The sequence below is a fragment of the Dipodomys merriami genome, unplaced genomic scaffold (assembly GCF_024711535.1).
Source record: "Dipodomys merriami isolate MVZ:Mamm:240054 unplaced genomic scaffold, mDipMer1.0.p SCAF_71, whole genome shotgun sequence".
Classification (NCBI taxonomy): domain Eukaryota; kingdom Metazoa; phylum Chordata; class Mammalia; order Rodentia; family Heteromyidae; genus Dipodomys; species Dipodomys merriami.
Genome location: NW_027206302.1, coordinates 7055547 through 7077418, shown reverse-complemented (window position 1 = coordinate 7077418; position 21872 = coordinate 7055547). Strand labels below are relative to the sequence as shown.

The window sequence follows — 21872 nt, the reverse complement described above, 5'->3', positions numbered from 1 at the left end:
GAGCTTAACTGGTCAGGGCAGAAAGAAGGAAGCCAATTATTCTCCATTACCAGGGAAAAGAAAGAATGAAGAAAGAAAACTGGTAATATGGCCAGGGATTTTTTTTTGGGGGGGGGGGGAATTCCCAGCTTCATCTGATCCTTCATTCACTTGGATGGCAATATTCACAGACTGCTGAGATCAAAAGCAGTGAATGAAGAAGTGAGACACATGGAGGTGATGTTGTTAGCCTATATTTGGCCTAGTCAGCCACTGTATTCCCATGTTAACTTAGTTTTTTTCAGGGGATGGGGAAGTGGTTGTGGCTAGAAGTTAAGAGTGGCTAATCTCACTTGGGCACATGATCAAGTGGGGGAAAAAATTTTCCTGTAACACTGAGCAGCCAAAATTGGGATTTGGGCTCATTCTCAACATTTTGAAGGAGGAGCTCCTCCCCACCCCCACCCCCCCACAGCAGAGATTGTATCTTAGTACTTAGTGACTACTGCCAAATATTTGGTCAGTCAATGCTCAGCACATTAATAACAAGAAAAACAAATGAGGCTTTTCATTAATAGGCTCAGTAATAGGTTTCCACATCACACCACAATCAGAAATTGGGTGAGCAAGTCATTAATCATATCTTCTCTCATCAAGTTTTGCTGAGACTGCCCAACTTCTAGATGTAGACATCATGCAGGGTGAACCTGAAAGAGGACAGGGAAGATATTTGGACAAATGTTCATTTCTTTCTCATTTAATCCTCTGTGGTTGGTGTGTTGCGGGGGGGGGGGGGGGGGGGGGGATTCTAGTTCCTAGTTTGGCAGCTGTAAATGAGCTCAGTCTAGGAAGAGAAAGGAAGGGCTGGGAAGGTGGCTCAGTGGTAGAGTGCTTGCCTATCATGCATGAGGCCCTGGGTTCAATTCCTCAGCACCACATAAGCAGAAAAAGCTGGAAGTGGCACTGAGGCTCAAGTGGTAGAGAGCTTGCCATAAGCTGAAGAGTTGAGGGACAAGGCCCAGGCCCAGAGTTCAGGCCCCACAACCAACCAAAAAAAAAAAGAAAGATAAAAGGAAAGAAAGTAAATAGGGTTCCAGGCATGGTGGTGTACACCTTTGAAATCCCAGCTTCTTGGAGTTATAAGTAAGAAAATTGAAGTCTAAGGCCCACCTACAGGGAAACAACAACAACAACATGAAACCCCACTTGGAAGAAAACAACTAAAACAAAATAAAGACTGGAGGTATGACTCAAGACTCAAGTAGAAGAGAACTTCTCTAGCAAACAAGGCTCTGAATTCAAAACTCAGTACCAAAAAAAAAAAGGGGGGGGGGGAGAAGGGGAAGTGAGATAAGTTTGAGGCAAATAAAAGGTCTTTTCTTTTTAGCAGAGAATTCAGGATGGGAAGTTGGTGATTGATGGCTCAAGCACATTTTTTGTAAACAGAGAACACAGAATGCTAATTCTGAGGCTCTTGATCAGTGATGAGTCACTGCATTTCCCTAGATTATTTTATACCAGTAGGACCAAGAAGGCCCAGACACAAATACACAAATGTACAACATACACACGCCTCCACCCTTATCCCCTATAGACATCTGCTGCCTCATTTTGACTGCAGCCAATAGAAAAACTCCTATTCTCCTCTTGGGGCTGCTACAAGCATCAGTATGTGAGCAGGTTCTTCAAGAACCTGCCAAAGCTGAGGAAGTAGCAGAAATAAGAAAGAATTGAGTCTACTCTGTGACTACAGCTGTGTTGAAAACCTGGAGATGTGGAAGAAGGCAAAGGGATTGAGATTCCTATTGATAAATATAGTAAAGCCAGGAGTAATGGTGCATATCTTTAATCCCAGCACTCAAGAAGCTGAGGCAAGAGACTCGAGTTCAAAGTCAGCCCGGACTACATAGTGAGACACACTTGTCTCAATAAGTAAAGTAATAAAGTAATCAAGGAAGAAAAGTTCTGGTTTGGGTTGTGGCTAGGATGCCTCTCAGAATCTTAATAACAATTGCACTTAAATACCCCATGAAAATTAAGAGCTAAGTATTTTTCTAATAAATGGAAAGGGGGAAGTCTACATGTTTGGCTGACGTTCCTGTTTTATGCAGAGAAAATTTTATGAGCCTAGAGGAACAAAGCTTCTGCTTGGAGCGGGAATAGGAAGAAGTAGGAAACCCACAAGGGTAAGTTTTGTTTTGTCTTGTTTTTCAAGAAGAGTCTAAATTTACAGTCAGACCATACAACTGGGAAGCTCTGAGGCTTTCTTCTTTTGGCCTATGATTTTCCTTTGCTCCTGATGGGTGAGGCTGAAGTTGCAGTTTTGAGACAGCAATGGAAGAAACAAGAGGTGGCATGTACTCAGGAGGACATCTAGTGGTAGAGTATGGTAACACAAGGAAATAAAGCCCTTGGACTCCCCTTGCAGTTCAATGTCCCTTTCTCCCTAAAGCCTGCCATTGCTTCAGTTCCTCAACTGTGCTGTCTCATCTCAGGGCTTCTCCTGCTTTTCTCCCAGGCTATAACCCTTGGCCTCTCTCCTTCCTTGGCCTGACTCACTTTCCACTCACGGAAACTCCTGCAGGGAACCTTTCCTTGGTTCCTTGGGTCTTTCTGCATCCCTCCATAATATCCATTGTATTTGAAGTTATGGTTCAGTGTCCTTCATCCTTTCTTTGAGGGGTGGACAAGCTCTTGCTATGTAGCCAACGGATAGTTCTCCCATTTCAGTCTTCCAAGTGCTAGGATTATAGGTATACACCACCGACACCAGACTCGACCTTCATCATTTCTAAAGCCTTAGCTCTGTAAGGCCCAGAGCTCGCTCTTATCTGCCTTTCTCACCATGAGACCCTCAAGACATGGCAAAGAACCTAGCATGTACAGGGGACTCATTAAATATTTGCTTAACATGTTTAGTAAGGGCTGGAAAGGTGGCTCAGTGGTAGAGTGCTTGCCTTGCATGCATGAGGCCCTGGGTTCAATTCCTCAGCACCACATAAGAAGAAAAAGCCGAAAGTGGCACTATGGTTCTAGTGGTAGAGCTCTAGCCTTAAGCTGAAGAGCTGAGGGACAGCACCCAGGCCCAGAGTTCAAGCTCCATGACCAAAAAAAAAAAAAGTTTATTAAATGCACAAATGAGTGAACCAGATGATCCCAATGTATTTATAGTTGTTTGTGGCTTTTAACTGGACTAGAGTATTTCAAAAGATAGTATGGGTTGGGGATAATACAGTTATCAAATGCATTCTTAGTATGCACAAAGCCTAGATATAATCCCTGTCATGCATGCATGAGCACACATTGCATGTATGCGCGTGCGCGCGCGTGCGCGTGCACACACACACGCGCGCACGCACGTGCACACACACACATACACACAGTAAAATTTGTAACTCACTGCACCCCTTATCTAAACCTAGCATTCAAAGTCCTCCATATTTTGATGTCTACTTTCCTTTTCAGGCTGATCCACCATGATGCCCTCATGGAAAACATCTTTCCCTATAATTAAACCCCAAGTCTTTGCTAGAAAGGTCCACCCCTTCTAACTCCATCTCTTGAAGTTCTATTCAAAAGTTCACCAAAACAACATAAAGTTATTTTTATTTCATTTTATGTGCCTGTCCTGGGTCTTGAACTCAGCATGGATACTGTCCCTGAGATTTTTTTCCCCCCCCCAAGACTAGTACTCTACCACTTGAATCTATACATCTCCACTACAAGGGTTTTTGGGTTTTTTTCTTTTTTTCTTTTTGCTTGGGGGGGGGGGTCAGTTGTGGGGATTGAACTGAGGACCTGGGCACTGTCCCTGAGCTTTTGTGCTCAAGGCTTGTGCTCTATCACTTTGAGTCACAGCTCCTTTTCCAGATTTCTGGTAGTTAATTGGAGACAAGAGTCTCATGGACTTGGCTTCCCTGGCTGGATTCAAACCACAATCCTCAGAGCTCAGCCTCCTGAGTAGCTAGGATTAGAAGCATGAGCCACCAGCACCTGCAACATGAAGTTATTTTTAATCAACTCAAAAAAGGTTCTTAAAATCCCAACTATACTTTCTTTCCTCTGTTTATGGGGCTCCAGCACTGTGTACTGTGGGTGTCTGCATGGCTGTCTCCTTAACCTCACTGTTCATCAGTAGATGAGAGTAGGTTCACCTATTTCTTCATCAGAGAGCCTAACTAGATGATCAATAAATATTTGCTTCCTTGGCACTGCAGATAGATAGATAGATAGATAGATAGATAGATAGATAGATAGATAGATAGATAGATAGATAATATGCATAGGTAATGCCCCTGAAGCTTGGAAATTGGGGGTAGGAAGCTGGATCTGTGATACAGGATAACTGAGAATCCAAGTCAATGCCATTTCCTGTGTAAACAGAAGAGAGAAGAGTGCAAAATAATTCCTCCTGCTGGTGCTCCTCCCCAACCTTCAGGAGGCTTGTTCCCAGCACTTTTCCCACTTGGCTCATGCTGTACTATTTTTCATGTGTTAATTGAGGTTTTATAAATAAACTTTTGCTAGTATGGTGTGTGTGTGTGCACACGCACACATACACATGTGTGTTTCCTCCATTCCTCCTTGCATGTGTAGGCTGCCTCTTGTGTCTTTTACATTCCCCACAGTAGCTAGTGTCAAACACTGGAAAGGCTGCTTATCCTTATCTTTTAGCCCCTACTTGGGGAACGAATAATTGCCTAATTCCAGTTTCGACAGTCCTGCCTCCAGGCCCAGCTCCTCCAGCTTCTTGAACATAAGCTTTGGCTAATTCCAGCCAAAGTTCCCTTTTGCCTAGCTCCTGGAAACCCTTTCTAAACTTTGCCCCAAGTTCCCAAACCCACTCTGGGGTAGAAAACGTTGCCAGCTCTCATGCTGCCCCCTTCCGTTTGGAAAGTGTAACATCTCTAATTTAAGAAGCCTAGATGGGGTGCCAGCCACCAAGGAAGACAAAATCCCTGCCACTAGGCAGCCTGTCGCTATAGCAACCCTCAAAATGGTTACCCAGCCATCTGGGTAACCATAGTAACTGGCCAAGTCTCATCATCTCCCTTCTCTGGCATGTCAGAGCTAAAACCAGAGAATCCCCTGTCCTTTCTCGGGAAAAGGAGCACAGAGTAGACTCTTGATAGGCAACTGTCCCACATGCCCCAGAGCTGGCACAGTGGAGATAATGGGTGTGAAGACTCTGTGAACCTCGAAGTACAGCACAGATCTTAGCTGTTATCACGCTAACTGTGCCTTGTAATGGAGAGGCAATTGGTTGCTCTAGGCAGAACAAAAGCCATGCCCAATTTGAGCCTTTACTGGCTAGGGATCTCAAGCAGGGTACAGAACTCTCCAGGTATCCATCTCCTCTGTGTCGCACATCTGCCTCCTAAGGTTGTTTTGATAATTGGGTCTAATACAACATGTAACAAGCTAAGCACAAAGCCTGCATTTGGAACGGAATAATCAGTAGTAGTTAGAGAAAAGATAGTATTGGTCTCTCTACGTCTCACAGGCTCTTTGTATGGGAATACAACTCCTATTTTCCTTCTTGAGGAAATCAAGCTGGTCATTGGTGGCTTGCACCTGTAATCCTAGCTGCCCAGGAGGCTGAGATCTGATGATCACAGTTGAAAGCCAGCCAGAGCATAAAAATCTACAAGGCTCTTATCTCCAATTAACACCAGAAAACTGGAAGTAGAGCTGTGACTCAAAGTGGTAGTGTTAGCCTTGAGCAAAATAGCTCAAGGACAGTGCCCAGGCCATGAGGAGTTCAAGCCCTATGAATCACACACACACACACACACAATCAGGTTAACATGCGCATCACTTAACTACACCTAATCTCTCTTCCTACTCTGAGGCAGAAGATCTCATCCTGTATGGGACCACTGAGGTTCCCACTAAATAGTGCACAGGAAATTTATATTTTGGAGGGAATGGGTAAACTCCCTCCTATTTACCTTTGAAGATTCCCTCCACTCAAAACATCTCTCCTGCCAACACAGCCTTGGCCTATAAAGGGACAGAGACAAGCAGACTGGAATTAAGCACAAAATCCCTGAGGCCCCAAGAACCCTAAAAGGTGGTGGCTACTGTTCTCAGTGAGATCACAGTCACCAGCTTCACAGCAGGCCTGGGACATAGATCCTTTTCAGTGATTTCAACGTCTTTAACTTTGAAAAGTCTTAACTTCAGATTCTTGAGACTGAATCTTTAAAATCTACTTCCTTGGGATATTTTCCTCAATCATATTAGCAGAGTCCTGATTCAATCCCAGGGTCCATGAGCTAGAAGTGTCCCAGGTGAAACAAACCAACACCATCATGAAAACTCAGCTTCCAGTCATAGAACAAGTATGCTGTAAATTTTGCTCTATGTTTCTGGGAGCAGAGCATAAGCTTCAGCTAAAAGGATCAGAGGACTGGCTGAGCTGAAGCTCAAATCCCTCAAGAAGCTTCTAGGCAATGGGTCAAGTGACATTGGCTCCAGTCTTTTTGTTTTTTGTTTTTTTTTTGTCAGTCATGGGGCTTGAACTCAGGGCCTGGGTACTGACCTTCAGCTCTTCAGCTCAAGGCTAGCACTCTACCACTTGAGCCATAGAGCCACTTCCAGCTTTTTCTGTTTATGTGGTCCTGAGAAATCGAACCCAGGGACTCATGCATGTGAGGCAAGCACTTTACCACTGAGCCACCTTCCCAGCCCCTAGCTCCAGTCTTTAAATGAGAACTTTGAATCAGACAAACTAATATATCTGCTACTAGGGAAAGGGCAGTGTTAAAACATGAGGCAGGACTGGAGGCATGGTCAGTAGTAGAGACCTGCTTAGAGAGCCTGCTTTGAGGCCCTGAGTTCAAACCCCAGTTCCCTTCCCAAAAAAACACACATTTAAAAAAAAATGAGGCAGGAACTAGTTGTGATGGTACATGCCTGTAATCCCAACACCTCTGAGACAGACTGAGAGGCAGGAGGATCACAGTTCAGAGGATAACTGCATAGCAGACTGCACGGCAGACATAGGGCCAGGCATCTTACTCCCACAATCTCATTTAATCCATCTAGCAATACTCCTCTATTTTAACAACAAGAAAGGCTCAATAAAGTAACTTTTCAGGGTCCCAACTAGCAAGTGATGTAAGCTAGGCTATATAGTAAAACTCTCTCTTAAAACAAGAAATGAACACGAAGAAGGAAGAAAGAAGAGGAGGAGGAGGAGAAGGAGGAGAAGAAAGAGGAGCAGGAGGAGGAGGAACAGAAGTACAAAAGTACCTGATTACCTGAACTTTTTTTTCTGTGTGTGCTGGTCCTGGGGCTTCAACTTATTTTTGCTCAAGGTTAGATAATGCTCTACCACAACACCACTTCTGAGTTTTTTAGTAATTAACTGGAAATAAGAGTCTCACAGACTTTCATGTCTCAATCCTCAGCCTCCTGAAGAGCTAGGATTATAGGCAGGAGCCACCGAAGCCCAGATAAGCTTCTTTTTTTTTTTTTTTTTTAATGTAACAATGGAGGCAGAAGTGAAGTACGAATAAAATAAAACTGATCTATCCCATCTGATAGATAACTCTTTGTTTTGGGTATTTAGAATACTGCTCTCTTAGCGGGGCACCGGTGACTCATACCTGTAATCCTAGCTCCTCAGGAGGCTAAGATCTCAGCATCATGGTTCAAAGCCAACCTGAGCAGGAAAGTCCTTGGGACTCCTTCTCCTTTTAACCACCAGAAAACCGGAAGTGGCATTGTGGCTCAATTGATAAGAGCACTCACCTTGAGCTGAAGAGCTGGGGACAGTGCCCAGGCCCAGAGTTCAAGCCCCACAACCAACCGAAGGGAAAAAAAAATACAGCTCTCCCTACTTTAGTACATATCTGAAACCTGACAGACAGCTTTGTTGTCAGCTGGAACTGAAGCACAACACTGAGCAACTCTGAAAGGTGTAATGTGCATATGAGGCTCCAGGAGGCGCTATGTACACTAAGGAATGTTGAATGTTGAATTCGTTGAATCTCAGTTCACTGTTTGCTAATTAGATAACCTAACAAGTTCCCCAACTATTTTGTTGAGAATAGCAGCTACCTCCCAGGGTTCTGGGAGGATTAGATTGTGTATATAAAATTACCAGCATGCATCTAGAACGCTACACAATAATTCTTTTTCATCTGTTCCTTACTAGAGAATTCTGGATGACATCAACTCTCAGGAGCTCCTGAACTGAGTCTACAGAACTCCTCAACCATCCTCTGCATTCACTAATTCCTAACTCCCATCTGCTGTCTTCATTTTCCTTTCCTGAGGCCAAAGAAAGGAGAACAAGAAAAGAAAGAAGTAATAAGAAAGTGCCTTCTCTTTTTAGGAGATCCTGGCACATTCCTGTTTCTTTTCCAAGTACCAAGTCAAATGTCATTGCTGTAGGCTCCGGAGGGTCAGAAGCAGGAGGCCCTTTCCTCTCAGAACCTCCTTAAAATTCTCTTTTCTTGCATATGGCATCACTCTTTCATAGGCAGGAGCTGGGCTCTGAAGCCCAGTCAGAATCTAGAACAAAGGAGCCCTATGAATGTTTAAGTGAACAAACACTGACCACTGAATGAGCAAGGGAGTAAATCAGCACATTCATAGACCACTGAAGAGATGTGTGAGTGAATGAATGAACAAATATTCAAGAACAGCTTCCTGCATACCAGACGTAAAGCCTACTATCTTACTTGCACTAATCTCATTTAATCCACTCTGCAAGTCTCTGAGGCAGCTCTCTTGCTCTCCTACTTTAACGCTGAGAAAGTGAGGCTCGGTGAACTTAGCAACTTTCCAGGGTCCTCAAGTGACAAGTGATAAAACAGGAACTCCAAGCTAGGCACCAATGGTTCACACCCATAATCCTAGCTACTCAGGAGGCTGAGATCTAAGGATCATGGTTCAAAGCCAGCCCAGGCCAGAAAGTCCAAGAGACAAGTCTTTAATTAACCACAAAAAAGCTGGAAGCATAAGTGTGACTCAAGTGATAGGGCCTTAGCTTTGAGTGCCCAGACCCTGAATCCAAGCTCCATTATCAGCACAAGAAAAGAAACAAACAAAAAAAAATAACAAAAAAAATGACTCCAATTGACTCACAAAGAAATAATTCCCCTGCCTGAAAGAGTAGAAGAGTGAACAGTTGTGGAGAGGAACAAGGGAGGGCATGAGAAGGAGGGGCATGCCCAGAGACACCTTCAGAAACGTTGTAGGAAGAATCCTCCCCTTGACCACAAAGTAAAAGCCTAGCAACTTTCAGGACTGGGCTATTGCCAGAGCGTCTCTGTAGCAGCATCCTCAGTCCAGAGAGATTCCAGCCAGTAGTACACTTTTTCCCACTACAGAAGAGCCAAGACAGAGCCAGGAAGTTGGCCAGGTTAAACTGACAGTGTCAACCTGCAGCCACAGGGCCAGGCCTAGCTGTAGGTCCCAGCTAGAGTTAACAGGACTAGACATCAGCTGGGTTAAAGCAGTTGGTGATGATGGATTAGTAATGCTCACATTCTGGTATGTCCACAGTCTTTCCCAGGGGAGGGACAGCTGCAATAAAGACAAGTACAACGCTAGATCCTTCTGCACCACCAGTTACTCTATGGGCATCTAATCTCTGAGCCCATTGGACTGAGAAATGACAGCCTTCCATGGTTCCCACAGTAACCAGTCCTTCCTCTGCATTCCTGACCTCCAGATCAGACTCTGTATTACCTGGAAATCACTACGAAAGATGATAAGGCCAGCACTGCACCTCACACAACACAGCAACAACCTCCCCTGACAGCTTCAGTCCCCACAGGGACCCAGAACCTCAGAGAAAGGATAGATTGGCTGTCTTTTCTGTCACCAGCATGGCAGAATTCTGCCCACGTGGTCATTTTCCATCCCTGCAGCTAATGTGACCCAGATTTACTTTCAAAGAGCTGTAGCTGAGCTGGTGGCATGTAGCTACAATTCACTCTGTCCCACTTTCCAGAGCCTCTTCTGATCTTCTCTTTTGCTACTGAAACCAAGCTCCAGGACTGGGCCAGGGACTGAGCACACTGCCAGGAAGAGGAAGAGATCTGGGAAGAGGACAAAGCTCAGAAAAGCCAGGACAATGGAGGGGGAGGGAGGGTGGCCTGTTCAGGAATTAAGCATTCCCTGTAGAATTGTTTTAGAGTCCCATTTCTCTCTCCTTCCTTTCCTTCTTCCCACCCATGGCTTGGCTATGATAAACCACTTTCATCTGCTTTCTGACAAAGACCTGGAACAAACAAAGGAAAGGGACAGAACTAACAGGCTTGAGATCCTTCCTTGCTGGCCTGGGAAACTGCTGGTGTCCCCTGGTTGCCTGGGTAGCTATAAAGAATGACTGCTAAATGCAGTAACATGCATATGAACCCATGTTTGTCCAGCAGGTTCTGGTCATTCAATGGCCACTGAGAACTGGTGGTGTCACCTCCATGTTATAGACAAAGAAACTGAGGCTCAAGAAGTGAAGTCACTTTGTGCAAACTTTTTCACCTCAGATCTAATTGAATTCACAGTGCCTGAAATGTGGCTGAGGTTCACACCATTTTTTTTATTGAACAAAGGAAGGAATGGAGGAAGGGAAGAAGGGAGGGAGGGAGGGAACAAAGGAGGGAGGGAGGGAGGGAGAGAGGGAGGAAGGAGAGAAGGAAGGAAGGAAGGAAGGAAGGAAGGAAGGAAGGAAGGAAGGAAGGAAGGAAGGAAAAGACAAGTGCCTGTCAATATCCTCTGCTATCTCCTAGAAAAGAAACATGTAGACAAAGAGGAAGAGCAGGATTCCTCCTCTGACTGTGCACCATTCCCTCAGGGCTGTCTGCTTGGGACAGAAATGCAAGATGGGACACCTAACTACAATGAGCTGCACATCTGGTAGAGAAAAAATGACTCTGGCAACAAGGAACTTTGATATAAAACCAATAAGGACAGGAAAGAAATAAAACTGCTGTCTGACTAGAGACAGAGAGGGCTTCCTGGGGGAGGCTCCAACAGAGTGGCTATTGGTATGGTTATTTCACAGCAGCATCTGCTGAGGGTTCTCAAGAAAGAATCCTGTTGCTTAACTACAAGATCCATCCAGCCTGAGACTCTGTGCTCTTAGGCTTCACAATACACATGAGGGTGTAATTAATATTTGGCTTCTTTCCTGAGTTCCATAAGAAAGAACCACATCTTCAGCTATCTTTTAAGTAGTAATGACAAGAACAGGAAGGGACTCAGCAACATTCAGGAGGCTGAGCCAGGAAGATCACAAGTTTGAGGCCAACCCAGGCTACAAGGCCAGATGTTGTCTCAAAAATTCAAACAAAACAAACTAAGAAGAGCTCGGATAGTATGTGATGTCAGACAATGAATTTGATTGGTGGGTAGACGGTGAATCCTTCCTATACTCATCCTTGCCCTAGCAGAAACTAGAGACTTTACTGCCATCTGCAGGAAATTTCTCATAGTAAATATACAAATCTACAATAGAACACATGTGAATGATGCCCCCTAGATTTGTGCAGTGGTAAAACCACCTGACACCTGTACTGCACTCTGTATTTCATCCATTCCCCCACACACCCCAGGAATATCACCTTTTTTCTGCTCCCCTTCCTACTCTGTGGGGTTGTATTCCTCACCAGGACAACCTCCCCAGCTGTCCCTTTCCTTGTTGCCCCCCCCAACAATGAGAAAGGATATTACTTTGATATTCACCAAAGACAGCCTGAGGAAGTAGAAACAATGTTCCTTTCATCTTTGTCACTCGCTCCCCCCATTTTTTGTTTTTTATATGCATGGCTTCTCCCAGAAGTGACCAAAGGGTCTCTCAAATGATTGTGGAGAGCAAGTTTTTAGATCACACCCTGAAGAAGTAAGACTGGCCTGGTTGCCTGAGAAATGGAAAATGCCACGTGCTTAGAGTGGTAGATCTATGTCTGCCAATCCTGTGTAATTAAGGCAACTCCCTTAAGGCCTCAGATGCTAGCAGGTATCCTGCCTAGCTCATAGCATTATTACAAAAAAATTACTACATAAACCAGAAGCCTGAGGAACAGAAGCAAAGTATTGTCCTAAGTGACTCTTGGGACACTTCAGTGTGACTGGACTTAGGGAGTCAAAAATAGGGCAGGCAACGAAGTGGGAGAAAATCATGGAAGGAAAGGGTGAAAATGGGGAGAGAGGAAGAAGGAAGGGTTGCAGCATGTGTGGATTCTTGACTTTGCAGACTGAGACCTGAAGATTTCTCAGCCCTCACTGGCCTCACTCCTCTGACATGTGTGACCAGCAGTGTATCCCCGTCAGGCCTCTCAAACTCAGGACACTAAATGTAGCCAGGGAAAAGGAAGTCTCTGTATTTAGGGAAGCTGATTCCTAACACCCCACGTGGCTTCACAACCCAGACCCAGAGGGAAGAGAAAATTGCACAGCCCACAGCTGGCTTCCAATGTGAGCCTGACTTCATTTCCTCTTAGAAGGAAAGATCTTCTACAGAGCTTCAGGGCATCCAGGGTTTTGCAGACATACCCCTTCTGCGCCTACATGAAGGAGTTCCCACAGAGGCAAGGCTGCCTTTGTCATCAGATTGGCAGAGCCCCCACAGAATCTAAAAATCACACGTAGACTTTAGCCAGACCCTAAAGTAGCAGTCCCGCCTCGTCTCAGCTGCCTCGCTTCTCTCCTGTGAAAGAAACACGCCCAACTGCAGCACACAGTTATTTTTAACCATGGCAATCTCCCCATTTTCAGCTCCACTGGCCCAGCCCCCTCCTCAAGACAGACACTCAGCAGAGTCAGGATGCAAAGACCAGCATCCATGCCAGAAACACAGCCCAACAGCCACCCAGCCCTTCTCTTGACTGACCTGGCAGGGTTCTGAGAGGCTTTGCTTCAGAACTAAGGCCCCTTGCATCCACTCCACTTTTAACCTAGATGCAGAATCTTAGTAAAGCCTCCTCCAGGAAGATTAGAGGAAATCATCACAAAGCAATCTAGAAATGAGAATGAGTAATGGAGGATTGGGAAGTGAATGTAGGAAGGGCCAGGCACTGGTGGCCCACACCTGTAATCCTAGCTACTCAGGAGGCTGAAAATCTGAGGATCATTTGAAGTCAGCCCTGGCAGACAAAGCTGAGAGATTCTTATCTCCAACTAGCAAAAAGCAGAAGTGGAAGCGTGACTCAAGTGGCCAAACACCAGCCTTGAGCAAATAGTCAAATGAGAGCACATGACCCTGAGTTCAAGTCCCAGTACCAGCAGAAAGAAAGGGAAGGGAGAAGAAGGGAGGATGGTAGGGAAGGGAAGGGAAAGGAAGGAAAGGAAAGGGAAGGGTGAGTGTAGGAAGAGAGAAGGGAGCAACCTCTCTGCCTTCCATAGAATGGAAGGTCTGTGACTCAGAGGGCCCTGAGTCATGGCTCCTCAAGGTTAGGGACAAGTAGACCCCTTCTGGTATCCTAAGGTCAGCTCTGAAACTGTTGCTGGTAGATGCTATATGTTCAAAGGAAGGGCCTGAGCCTTTTCTTTGAGGTAACCCTAACTGCCCACCAAAAGTTAAAACTGCAGCCTGCCAGACTTCACCATGGTGGAGCTCCCCTGGAGCTCACCCCTGCCAAAATCCATTCCCAGTTCCTAAGCCCACAACTGTCTAAGTTCCTCGTATAGCCCACTGCCTGTTCTACAACCTGTCACATACTATCCTCTAAATATCCCTTGTTTTCCATCCAGTCATTCAATATTGGTTGATCACTAGCATAAGTCACTGTGGGTCAACACATAAACAAGTCACAGTCCCAAACTGCTCACAGTCCTGAGAGAGTGATGGGCTCCCTGGGGAGTAACTGCTACAGTGTGCAAAGGAACACGGAGGAGAGTATGAATACGAAAGCGGAGGAGGAAACTTCAGGCACCACCAGGGATGTTAGGGACAGAGGAGGTGGCACTTAAAAGAGGAGGAGGGGTTACAAGTGTCGGGCAGAGAAGAAAATTTAAGCCTGGAGGTTTGATCCTGCAAGCTGCATATCGCTGAAGGGTAAATTACAGTACATTGTCACAGGCCTGGGATAGAGGTGGCAGCCAGTAAAGGACAGGTAGAAATGGGACCTGATTTGGATGAGTGTTTATGCCGAAGTCCGCAGTCCACACAGGCAATGAGGAACCAAACCTGGTTTATTAACAGTCCAAGCATAGAGTCAGATTTGCATCTTAGAATAAAACATTCTGTCAGGGCTGGGAAGGTGGCTCAGTGCTAGAGTGCTTGCCTTGCATTCATGAGGCCCTGGGTTCGATTCCTCAGCACCACATAAGCAAAAGAAAAAAGCCAGGAGTGGTGCTGTGGCTCAAGTGGTAGAGCACTGGCCTTCAGCTGAAGAGCTGAGGGACAGCGCCCAGGCCCAGAGTTCAGGCCCCACGACTGGAAAAATAAATAAAAAAATAATTAAAAAAAAAACAAAAAACAAAAAACATTCTGTCAGTTCTATGGAAGAAGAGTAAGGAAACTGAGAGAATGAGAACTGTTAGGTACAGGTGAGAGATGATAAAGGAGAGGAAGGGGTGCACTATCTGAAAGACACAAAAGAAGCTTCAGGACAGACCTTGGTGATGGATTGAAAGCCAGTAACATCATTGAATTAGCTCTATCTTTCTCCACACAGTGACACTATCCATGCAGAGATGCTGAGCACACCCTGGGGGCAACTGTCCATGCCTTCAGAGAAAGCAGCTCCTTTATGCACATGATCTTATCTAATCCTCAAGGCATCCCTGCACAGGGACATTCACAAGACAAGGAAATTGAAACTCAGAAAGGATAAGAGCTCAGACTGGTCAGTGGCAGGGCTGCAGTCTAGCATCTCACCTCTCTGACTCCAAAGCCTGTATTCATAACCACTGTCTACCAGTTGCCAGTGGCTCACACCTATAAATAATCCTGCTACTCAGGAAGCTGAGATCTGAGTTCAAAAGTCTCTGAAACTATCTCCAGCTAACCATCAAAAAGCCAGAAGTAGAGCTGTGGTTCAAGTGGTAGAGCACCATCCTTTTTTTTTTTTTTTTGGTCCGGTCATGGGGCCTGAACTCTGGGTCTGGGCGCTGTCCCTCAGCTCTTCAGCTCAAGGCTAGCGCTCTACCACTTGAGCCACAGCGCCACTTCCAGCTTTCTTCCTTTTGCTTATGTGGTGCTGAGGAACTGAACCCAGGGTCTCAGGCATGCAAGGCAAGCGCTCTACCACTGAGCCACCTTCCCAGCCCCTAGAGCACCATCCTTAAGCGAAACAGTTAAAAGACACAGCCCAGGCCCTGAGTTCAAGCACCAGTACTGGCAATAAATAAATACTGCCTATCTTGATGAAAGAGAAGTGGGTCCCTCCAGGCACAGAGGGAAGCAATCCCCAATTCCACATTGAGTCACAAGAAAAGGTAAGAGGAGTGGAATTAACTTTTCCAAGGATTTCCTTGTAAGGAAATAACACAACAGAAGTCAAAAATTATTCTTAAACCTGTTGTTCACTGTAACACTGTCTACTGTGGAAGATTTAGAAAGTCATGAAATATTACATGGACTTTAAAAATAACTATAGTCTGAAATGTGATTTGAAAAACAAATCTTTCCAACATAAATGAAGCTGGTAATCCTAGCTCCTCAGGAGGGTGAGACCAGGAGAATCATAATTCAAAGCCAGACTAGGCCAAAAAAAAAAAGTTTCTGAAATACCATCTCCAAAATAAATACCCCCCCCAAAAAAAGCAGAGCTGGAGGAGTAGCTTATGGTAGAGTACCAGCAGAGCAAGCATAAGTTCCTCAGTTCAAATCCCAGTATCACCAAAATGACAAAGATTAAGCAGGGCAAGGAATTTGGCCTAGTGGTACAGTGTTGACCTAGTATGCATGAGGCCCTGGGTTTGATTGCTTGGTGCCACATAAAAACAAAATAAATAAAAGTATTAAAAAAAGGAAAAAGAGTAAGTGAAGAGTCAGATCGCTATGGTAAACTGATGCCAATGAGAACACGCTCATGACAGCATCCATGGACAAGTTTTTCTTCTTCAAGCTTTTCCTGAATCTTTCTAAGAGTAATAACAACTTAGATAGCTGCAGGCATGGTCCTGAGGACCCATCAGTTCTCTACCCACCAGCATACCCCATGTACACTGGCCGGCCCATCCTCCCCTCATACCCACAGCATCCAGTTTGCTGGGGAGGGGGGGTCTTTTCTTACCAGCGACTCTGACCACAGCTCGTTCTGCAGGGTCCAGCACTGAATCCTGGCTTTTCCGCTTTTTCTGCTCATGCAGTGGCAGGTTCCAGGGCAAGGTGTCCCCTGGGGGACAGGGGGATAGGCTCCCGGACCGCTCGCTCCTGTAAGACCGTTCACTCCGACATGACCTCTCACTCCGACAGGACCGCTCACTGAGCGTTTCTTCATCTGAGGAAGACATGATCCAGGCAGGGGCTGCAGCAAGAGGACTTGGGAAGCCAGGGAGAGGGATCTGGTGGAAAGAGGATAAATGTTAACAGACCAAAGGGTTCACATGGAACACCCTGAGACTTGGGAACTGTGATTCTAGTCCTGATTTTGCCACTGATTTGACCTTTACCAAATCTCAGCTTTTCATTTGCAAAATGGGATGATAATACAACCAAGACTAATTCATGGGGTTTGGGGACAGTATTAGAAAAACAGAATTAAGCTCCCACCTGTAACCCTAGGTACTGAGGAGGGTGAGACCTAGAAGATCAAAATTAGAAGCCAGTCCAGGAGTCCTCATGACTCCACTTCTAACTAATCAGGAAAAAAAAAAAACTCCAGAAAAAGAACTGTACTTGACTTACGAGACTGTAACCTCTCTGTATGTTACCTTTATAATAACAATTTAAAAAATTCCTCAAGAAATGCTATGGGGCTGGGAATGTGGCTTAGTGGTAGAGTGCTTGCCTAGCATGCATGAAACCCCAGATTCGATTCCTCTGTACCACATAAACAGAAAAAGCTGTGGCTCTGTGGCTCAAGGGGTAGAGTGCTACCTTAAGCAAAAGAAGCTCAGGGATAGTGCCCAGGTTCTGAGTTCAAGCCCCAGGATTGGCAAAAAATAAATAAAAGCTTTTTTAAAAAAATGTTTTAAGGGGGCTGGGAAGGTGGCTCAGTGGTAGAGCCCTTGCCTTGCATGCATGAGGCCCTGAGTTCGATTCCTCAGCACCACATAGGCAAAGAGAGAAAAGCCAGAAGTGGTGCTGTGGCTCAAGTGGTAGAGTGCTAGCCTTGAGCTGAAGAGCTGAGGGACAGCGCCCAGGCCCAGAGTTCAGGCCCCACAACTGGACCAAAAAAAAAAAAAAAAATGTTTTAAGGGCTGGGAATGGGGTTTAGTGGTAGACTGCCTGCCTACCATACATGAAATTCTGGGTTCAATTCCTCAGTACCACATAAACAGAAAAAGCCAGAAGTGGCTCTTGGCTCAAGAGGTAGAGTGTGAAGCTAAGGGACAGTGCCCAGGCCCTGACTTCAAGACTCAGGACAGGCAAAAAAAATAAAAAAATAAAAAATAAAAAATCTACAAGTATAGAATGAAAGTTTGGAGCCATGGCTCAGTTGGTAGAGCACTAGCCAATGAGCAAAAGCATTAGGTACCAAGTTTGAGTCCTGGTCTTGGGCGCCCCCCCCCCAAAAAAAGGATAAAATGAGGCAACAAGCCAGGTGCCGGTGGCTCACACCTGTAATCCTGTAATCAGGAGGCTGAGATCTGAGGATCAGGGTTCAAAGCCAGACCAGGCAGAAAAAGTCTGTGAGACTCTTATCTCCAATAAACCACCAGAAAACCAGAAGTGGCGCTGTGGCTCAAGCAGTAGAGTGCTTGCCTTGAGCTGAAGAGCACAAGGACAGCGCCCAAGCCCAGAGTTCAAGTCCCATGACTGACAAAAATAAATAAATAAATTAATTTAATTTAATTAAAAAAATTTTTAAATGAGGCAACAGATGGAAAGCATTCTTGAAAAACTAAAACACAATCTCAATGGTAGACAGGAAACAAACTATGTGCTATATAATAGATACACATTCCTGGATTTCTCCAGCAGGTAGATCAGATAAAGTACTAAACTTAAAGTACAGTAGATAGGGCTGGGAATGTGACTTGGTGGTAGAGTGCTTGCCTACCATGCATGAAACCCCAGATTCGATTCCTCTGTACCACATAAACAGAAAAAGCTGGAAGTGGCGCTGTGGCTCAAGGGGTAGAGTGCTACCTTGAGTTGAAGAACACAGGAACAGCACCCAGGCCCAGATTTCAAGCCCTACCACCGACCGAGAGAAAAAAAAAAAGTACAGTAGATAAACTTATGCACAAATTCTGGTTTGTCCACTTACAATTGGTGTGATCAAGGGCAAGTCACTCCACCTCTCAGAGACTGTGTCATCATCTGCAAGATGAGGATGATATCTACCTTAGAGGATATTTTAAGAAAGTAGTGACATGTACATGTAAAACTATGGATGGCACATAAAAAGCATTAGATAAAATCATTGACTCATTGCAAGGTCTGTGTGGGAATCAGTTGTAAAGCATGGGATGGAGGGGATGATACTGAAAGTCTGGTCATTTAGTGAAGGTTGTTGAGTGGAAGCACAATCATTCTGAAGCCAGCTGGACTCCACCAGCCAGACTGGGCAGCCTTCCCTCGGCCAGGCCAAGCTCACTCCCAGAACCATCTGCTACTCATGGCCCACCACCCTAAGAGCTCCATCAGAGCCAAGATGGCGCATACCTTCAGCTGTCAGCCTTCCTTCAGGCTCCAAACACAGCCCAGTAACTAGCTCTCACTTCAGCTCCAGGGTCCAGAGGAGCAGGAGCTGTTGACTTTCCCTTTAAGGAAAATACTTGCATATAAGGCTGAATGGAGACCGGGAAGTAGACTAAATGGCTGGACCCCAAGCTTCCCTGGTAGAACTTCGGGATTCTGGGAATCTCAGCTTGGAGGCATCAAGGGACAGAGTCAGCCAGTCCTGGGTCACTGGTAGATGCCCACCATTAGCATAGAACACAGAAATAATAAAAGCCACATCACACGGGGCAGGAAGGCCAGGCAGCCAGGGGCAGCCAGACCAGCCCGCCAGCGACTCCCTATGCCGTGAGCTCTGTGGGTCCTCTTGCTCTGAAGCATCAAGCTGGGATCCAGCCACAGAAGGTAGAAAGGAAAGGACTCAGGGCCTAGCAAGCACAGCCTGGCCCTTTATCCTAGCACTGGCTCCCACCCCCACCTTCATCTCCTGGTGCCCACCTTCCCATTCATGCCAAGTCAGGGGCTGAAGTGTCAGCCTCAGGTTCCAGGAAACTCAGGCTGCGCTTCCATTTGACCCCCAGGCACCGGCAGGAAAACGCCCCTCCTCTCAGACCACCTGCTTTATTCCAGAGCCGCCCATTCCTCTCCTAGACGCCCATTTTACTACAAAGGCCCGCTCCAGCAAGGCCACCTCAGGGCGAGGCGGTCCGTCCTCACCTCTACCCTGCTCGGCCTCCGGCCCTTCACACACAGCTGTGTGGCCTCCGGCCTCCCATGTCACCCCTCGTCACCCAGGTCACTCCATCAATCTCGGGGTCACAGCAGCGCGCACCCATACCCCCAGCCCACCCGAAAGGCCCCTGGCCGGGGCCATGTGAGGACCTCACCAGACACCTCTCGGCCGCGGCCCTCCCCACCTGGCCTCACCCCCTCCCCACGGCGGGGGAGGGGCGCCGCGAGCCGGTGGCGGCGCGGGGTGGGTCCGCGTGCCCGCTGCGCGCGCGTGGCTGACAAAGAGCGGGGACGCGTGACCGAGGGCCGCCAGGGAGCAAGGGCCAGCGGCCGAGCCCTGCGGCCGGACAGCGGGCGTCCCGCCCCGGCAGGTCCCTCGGCCGTCCCCCGGCAAGGACCGATGCCTCATTTTGCAAGGAAACACGCCTCCCTTCGGGTCCGTGCAGCGCCCGCCCGGGAAATCCCAGCTCCGCGCCCTCCCCGCAGCCGTCCGGTCGCAGGGGGGGCTGCAGGTGCGAGGCCCGCACAGCCCCGGGGTCCACGCCTGTCACCCCCGCCAGCCTCCGCCCCGGGCTGGGGCGCGGCCGCCCGGCTCGATCCGTCTCCGTCGCCGCGCCCCAGCCGCCTCCACGCACCCGCGCATCGCACCGGGCAGGGAGCCCGGATCCCATCCCGCGCCCGCGCCTTACCCTGAGAGCGGAAGGAGGAGGAGGAGGAGGAGGAGGAGGCCGGCGGCGGCACGGGGCGCGCCCCGGGCTGCGGCTCGAGAAGGGGAGCACCGCGGAGCGGAGGGGAGCGGCGCCCACAATGGCCGAGCTCGCGGCGCCGAGCCCCCCGCCCCCCGCGCCCTAGCGGCAGCGGCTGAAGCGGAGCCGGCGCAGCCGCCCAACCCGCACCCCACCCCCAGCGCCGACGCCGCCCCCCGCCCCCCGCGCGCGCTCCCCGCCCTGCACCCCACCCCGGCGCCGCCGCGCGCCCCGCGGCCCCCTCCGCACTGACCCCGCGTCCTCACGCGCTCCCCGGGGTCGTCTCTCTCCGAGTCGCTACTCGCAGCTCCTTCCTGGCGGCCACCAGCGTCCCCAGGGCCAATTCACACCCCCACATTCCCCGCCCTCTGCTCAGCCGACCTCTCCGCCCCTGCCCCGCGGCCGCTCGCTGACCCTGGCCGGCCTGCCTCCTGGGAACCGTTCTCCGCCAGCCCCAGAATCGCAATCCCAGGCTGCCCGCTGCCCCTCTGCCCTGGCCTCTCCTCCCCCCTCTCTGGAATTACCCTTGCCAGCCCCTCCCCCCTTCGTCCCCTAACCCCATCCTGTCCCCACTGCTGGGGCCCTGCGGGAACAGAATGCATAGGGGGCACATCGTCCCGGGAATACATGAAATAGAGGGACCTGGCCTGAGAAGGGATCTCAGACTCTGGATTAAACAGAACCAGTTCTCGGTAGAATCTCAGAAGTATCATCCATTGACAAAGCATTTATTGAACCCCTTCTGCATGCATGAGCTGATGGTACAGAAAATAAACCAAGAGTGCCTTCTGGCCTCTCGTGGCACAGATAAACCAGTATGTCCAGGAAGGGAGGACATTTCTCCAACTTCGCTAATAACCTGCATAGAAACAACTACCATGTGGGCATGTCTCCCAGTAGCCTGCAAAGTGCTTTACCTGGGACATGTCAAAATGAATCTTCAGCCGGGTGCCCGGGGCTCCTGTCTGTCATTTTAGCTACTCAGGAGGCTGAGATCTGAAGATCACAGTTCAAAGCTAGCCCAGGAAGAAAACTCCTGAGACCTTTCTCTTTAACCACCAAAAAGCCAAAAGTGGCTCAAGTAATAGAATGCTAGCCTTGAGGCAAAAAACTACGGGACAGTGCCCAGATCCTGAGATCAAGCCCCAGTACCCTTCACAAACTTATTCATTCATCCATTAATTAATCCAACAAATGAACATCTGCCATTGAATCCCTGCCCTTTGACTCCACTGAGCTTACAGTCCAGCAGGAGAACCAGGAAGTATAATGCATCTCATGGAATAGCATCGTGATCTCTCATTTATAAAAGCAGACCAAGATTAGATGATTTATTCAAGAACATCAAGGGTTAAAGTGGATGATCCCAGGACTGGAACCCTGTTTTTAGAGTCTACACCCTGTACTCTTTTCACTGTAATGATGGGAGATTGGGTGGAAATTATATGTTCATTTGGAGCACTTTACAGAAGTCCTTGGAATTCAAGCTAAGAAATTTGATCTACATTTTGCAATTTTAGTAGCCAAAAAAGGTGTCAAAGTAGAAATGTGAAGACAGACAGAGTGATGCATGTCTGTAATTCCAGCACTCCAGGAGGCTGAGGCTAGAAAACCAAGAGTTCCAGACCAACTTGCTATATAAGAAGATTTTGTCTAAAAAA

General features: G+C 47.5%; 1 protein-coding gene across 1 annotated transcript; it reads right to left on the bottom strand.

Annotated features, from left to right (window-relative positions):
• Positions 1–492: 492 nt before the first annotated feature.
• Positions 493–20232, bottom strand: Macf1 (microtubule actin crosslinking factor 1). Its single transcript, XM_070008788.1, has 4 exons — positions 20155–20232; positions 18321–18373; positions 16179–16449; positions 493–686 (listed from the first exon to the last, which is right to left on the bottom strand). The coding sequence occupies exons 3-4, from the start codon at positions 16396–16398 to the stop codon at positions 613–615; spliced, it is 294 nt and encodes a 97-aa protein (XP_069864889.1). The 5' UTR covers positions 16399–16449; positions 18321–18373; positions 20155–20232; the 3' UTR covers positions 493–612.
• Between the last annotated feature and the right edge of the window lie 1640 nt (positions 20233–21872).